This window comes from Lates calcarifer, linkage group LG17 (assembly GCF_001640805.2).
Source record: "Lates calcarifer isolate ASB-BC8 linkage group LG17, TLL_Latcal_v3, whole genome shotgun sequence".
NCBI lineage: Eukaryota > Metazoa > Chordata > Actinopteri > Centropomidae > Lates > Lates calcarifer.
Window position 1 is genome coordinate 12,736,821 of NC_066849.1, and position 5,493 is coordinate 12,742,313.

General features: G+C 37.3%; 1 protein-coding gene across 2 annotated transcripts in view; it reads right to left on the minus strand.

Annotated features, from left to right (window-relative positions):
* The window catches only part of osbpl9 (oxysterol binding protein-like 9), a 33,869-nt gene extending 29,513 nt beyond the window's left edge, over positions 1–4,356 (minus strand). For both annotated transcript variants that reach the window (XM_018673330.2, XM_018673329.2), the window contains exons 1-2: positions 4,210–4,356; positions 2,497–2,547 (exon numbers count right to left, since the gene is read on the minus strand). In XM_018673330.2, the coding sequence (XP_018528846.1) occupies positions 2,497–2,547; positions 4,210–4,320 (162 nt within the window). In that variant the 5' untranslated portion in view covers positions 4,321–4,356. The remainder of the gene's footprint in view (positions 1–2,496; positions 2,548–4,209) is intronic.
* Positions 4,357–5,493: the final 1,137 nt, after the last annotated feature.

A 5,493-nucleotide genomic window follows, 5' to 3' on the forward strand; every position in this document is an offset into this window, starting at 1 on the left:
TCTGCCTGATGGTGCTTTGAACACAACTGATCCAGCAAAGCATTTTAGAGCTCCATGCTCTGCCCTCTTAGAAACCTTTAGTCTAGCCATGATTTCACTCTGTTCTGAAGCCATTTTTCTGAATGCATGCTTCAATGGAGGAGATACAACTCTAGGAAATCTGAACATTTGAACAAAGGGATTAAGTTGGTCAATGCCTCAAATATGCGTAAATTTCATTTCTGATGTGGAAAAAGTGCAAAATCTTAAATATGTCTTTGCTATTTAATGATTCCATTTTTTTGTGAAAGCGTTCAGTGAGATTTTCCATGTGGTCCCAGACTTTTGGACTCCTCTGTAAATGCAGGTCATAATATAAAAATTAACTATTGTTGTTACTTTACTGATTCTCAACAATATATATACAAAGTGACATCTCAAGGACTGAGTAACACAATAATGAACAAAAAAAATCACTGTGAATGAACATGTCTTTGATACAATGTATTGTAGTAGACTGTCCTTTTTTTTTTTTACAAGCTTATTATTTTTGTCCAAAAGTTGAATAACTGGACTTGATGAAAAACCTTAGCGATCTGGACTTAGTAAGTAACCCAACAAAAACTAGCAAAACACAGCATTAAAGGTAATGGCTACACTTTTATTTCAAACAAGAGGCATAATAAATAATAAATAATAATAAATAATTGTAACAAACTGAAACTGACACAGTTTGACACAATATATGATACGGGTATCAGGGTTTTTTTTTTGTTTGTTTGTTTGTTTTTTTTAAAGATGAAAGAAAACAGACTATGGGAAGGTTATTTTTTCCAAAGGCAAGAAGAGTGTTTAGAGGTTTAGCAATTTATTAATTTCTTGATCTGTGTTGATGTTTTCAGATTAGTGTCTTTTCTTCTGCTGCTGATCAGTGTCAAAAATCCAAACATCCAGATTCTATTGTAAAACAACAAAAAGTGCATGGGAAGTGAATACATTAAACAGCCACCACCATGGATAAGATTTAATTGACAGCGATTCATTTTTCAGCTGCACAATGTATATCATCTGTTTACTGTATTAAAATAAACTGTGTCACATTGATCCAGCCCTAACTGAAACCTCTGACTATGTGTCCATAAATAATGCTGGATCCTCTTTTCAGGTAGTTTCAGGAGATACTTCCTCCATTCACTGAGCTCAAGAAGCTCCACAATGCCTTTTGTCTCAAAATAGGTTTTGAAGTATAAAATGCTTGTGTTAATAGAGATTTTACCTCTTTGATTTTATAAGTGACCATCTGACAACTAACACGAGAGACACCCCATATGTGGCTGACAGGGTTCGGCCTGGCAGGTTCAGGTTCTGGCATGTGAATGCAGCTGGAGGTCTAAAATTTAACAGTGTGTAAGGTTGGGAATTTGGAAAAGGACAACAAGAAGATCTACTTCCCCTTTCAGAAAAAGTTGAGGACGGGCTAAACAGTCAAGTAAGCAGTAAAGACCTGTGTACTGAGATTTCTTTTTTTAAAGACACAGAGACAACTTAAAAAAGTATCCAACATGAGGCTGTGCAGCAGCTGATGGATGTAAACAGCTGTTTTAAGCTTTCATTGCTCACAAAATCTCAGACCTATTTACTATCATCGTTTTACACGTCAGCAAGCTACATCATGTTAACATGTACAGTAACTACACAGGAGAGGGACAGACAGGCTATTATATGTTCTGATTTTTGCACACAGCTATGATATATCCACTACCAGGTGTTATCTACTAGTTGAAAGGAACAAAACAGTCTCTCAGATCCTCAAAGCAGACCTGACTGCAGCCACACACAACTGCCATATTAAGGAAAGAGAAACAAATGATATCCTGAGTGTTTTATAATAAGTCAACTTAAGCTAATGTATGTAATCCTAGCCTTTAGGCCCAGCCCTCTGCTAGCTCTTCTATGGACAAATACAACACCCTATATTCTCAAGAGATGAGAGCTCTTTCTTTCAGTAATAATGTAGGACCAGTCCCTTGAAAACCTAAATACATTAGGAATATTACCATCCTCTCCTTACATAAGGTAGTAAAGCAGATACTGTAGCAGGGCACCTGCTGCCATCTAGTGGACATTATTCAGTAATGAAAACTCATTGTAAGGGCAAACGCCTTCACTGGAGAAGCCAAACCAATGTAGTATCAGAGCTGTGGATATGGCTGCAGGAAACCTGTTCGACTAGGCCAACACATCAGGCAGTATTTATAGTTATTAACAAGTCTGCGCCATTCTGCGCACAGTACAACAGGCTATTTATGGTACAGCAGGATCTCATTGACAAAGCAAATCTTGTCAGAAAATCCTACATAGGGTACACAACACTCAACACAGCCCATGTAAGCCAACGATGAGCATGTGGGAGCTCTTCAAAGTACCTAGTAAAGCAGGCAAGCAATAAGCATGCAGAGTATGCATATCGTTTATCAAAGTTAACTGTCAGGACGGCTTTGATCCTGAGTATCTTACCCTGAGTCGCACACAGCCTCTTCTGGATCCTCGCATCATCTTGTCCTTTGACTGTAAACCAACAACAGAAGAAATGAGGGATTAACACAGTCAGTATACAGCTTAAACCTGTGCTAGAGGGTGCAACAAGAAATTATTTTAACTAGCCTTTTACATTGAAGATATTTCGACATGTCACAGTAGAAAAAAAACACAGGTGTTACTGATAGAATTAATGACAGCTGAATTCCAGTTTATCTGCTTCAGTTTCAGGGTGCTGGTGTCATGCATGCTGTCTCACTGTCCATTACTGGTTACTAGGATACTTGAATAGAACAGAGCCATCCTTAATGTTATTAGTGACACCTGCGCTTTTTCTACTGTGATAAGTACATAGAGATCATAACAGACCAGCTCCATAGTACATACAAGGCAATATCAATAAGAAATTGGGTCCAACTATAATCTAAGTGTCTCTGCTCTTATTAAGAGTTAAGAAAAAAGAAAAAAAGACTCCCTCCCCCACTCAGGTTATCTATTTGAATGTCGCAGTGTTTTTTAAGTCATATCACTTAAACTCAAGACAACAATTTAATTTACTGTTACTGTGTGCTTTATGATGTGATGTCATTGTAATTCACTGGCATTATTTTATATGTGAGATTAGAGCAAAAACTAACTAGAGAATATTCAGCTACCCATGTTTAGTTTAGTAACTATGGTCTTCCATAAGAATGTTTGCCCATCTTTTGGCATATTTAACTGTGTATTGATAACTTGAAACCAGCAGATGCCTGGCGTTTTTGTTTGGAAAATAACTCAATTCATCAGTTATCAAAATTAGTTTCAGCTCAAAATCATATTTGAAATGAAACTGTTACGAGTCTCCCATTTGTTCTTCTTTGCCTTGATAATCTACATTTCACTCTTTGAGCAGCTTTGCCCTGAAATGTACAGTAACTGCAGTTTTAGTCTCACAACTCACCAGGCAACATATCATCACTTTCATGCATGTATCTTAACGTCAGTCAGAGTTCGGGCTATTGTCTAATACAGTTTATATCCTTTAAAGACAACAGAGTTACTGAAGAACTGCTACTACTGCCAAAGCAAACAAGATAATGCTCAATTAATCCTCTGACAACTAGTTGTCAACTTTAGTTGTTTTTTTGTGACAACTTGTTTCCCTAACAGTAACATTTAGAATTTCTTGCCCCTTATACTCTAAACATTACTAATCAGAGTAACGTTACACTGAACCAAACATTTAAGTGACGAGCAGCCACTGTCTCCTCCCGCGGTGTCTTGTTAGCTATCTGGCTAACAACCCTGCGAATGTCCGGCTCTTCTTTAACCACCGGGGACAAATGTCGCCTCGCCTACATAAATAATTATGCATCTCTTTCACTCAACGTTGTTAACTATTCACATTAATGCTTCGACGTGTTTGTGTATTTCTTATTTTAGCTCTGCAAAGCTAGTTGACATTAGCGGAAGTGTGGAGAAAAAGGTGCGACTTGATTCGTCGGTTGGTGTAAGAGGACCGCTGCTATTGGTCAACGGTCGGAATCTGTCACCAGGGGGACTCGCCTCTTTATGCCAGCTGAGACTCCCAACTCCTGACAAACACAAGGCCCTTCTCCCACTCGGATTTGACAACCAGCGGCAACTTATACCCCCGTAACCCCTTGAGCTGTTCAGTTCAACGTTTACAAACCGCGGGAATAAACGTACCGTATAGTATGACAGCAAGCCGGCATTGTAGTCTAGCACAAACCAGCGATACTGCCAACCTTTCATGACGTTAGTCCACTTGCTTAGCGGCCCCTCCATGATGGACGCCATCTTTACAATAGACTCCGGTTGGGGAGGAGTCGGATATGGTGTGGGCCGGCGTCACAGCCAGGATGCTGCTGATGAAGAGGATGGTTGTGATGATCATGCGCCCCATGTTAATCTATGTATGTATTCACTGGTAGATCATTCAGGTTCTTTACTTGAGTAAAAGTAGCATTACCCCAATAAAATCTAAGTGAAATTCTTCAATTCATAAAAATAGGGGCAACAAGTAATACGCTTCATGTATAACTTGTTTGGATTTAATCTATAGTAATGCATTCATATTTTATTAACTGATGTACAGCACGTTTTGCATGTAAATTCTAATCTGGAAAGTGACTTGTGTACCTACAGCTACTACTGCTGTGAATAAAATGTGGTGGATTTAAGGAATAACAAGTTTATATTTTTTAAATACTAAAGTTTACAGTATTCCCTCTGAAATATGTTGGGTAGAAGTGGCCAGTGTAGCCTCAAAAAAAAAAAAAAAAAAAGGAGTTAGTTACTCTCTGCCACTACATGTATGAACAATAGTCAACCACCCCTCTGATTATTATTATTATCAGGTATTTTCAAAATTGATTTAATTTTTTTTATTTGGAAACAGATTTGGTAATTGATTAATTATTTAAATGGTTCAATTCTAAATTGAATTTGCTTTTGAACCATTGGCAGACATCTGACATACTGAATGAAGAAAATAATGGACTATAATCAGCAAATTTATTGTTTAAAAAAAGTCAATTACAGCTCTAACAGCTAAAATGTAAAATACTTGTTTCTGTACTTAAACATCACCACTGAAACCTGTTCCACTGCATCCACTGAAAAAGATCTGGATGCCTTTTAAATCACGATAGATCTTGTAAATCATCTGTGTTTCAGAGTGAGATATTTGGTCTCTTTGATGGATGTTCATTAGAATTACAGTCAAGTTCGAAGTTGATTTTAAAATATATATTAAAAATATATATATAAAAATATTTGATTTACAGAGAGCGCTCATTAATTTGAGGAGTTGTAAGCTTTGTGTTAACTCACACATACTGATGCTAAATTTGTGAGGCCAAAGAGGACTAATGTGCCTTTGCTCTGGAGTCAGAAACACTCATTTTAATCATTAATATTTACCCAAAATTAACAAAACTGTTTAAGGCAGCTCAACAACCAACATCGAAA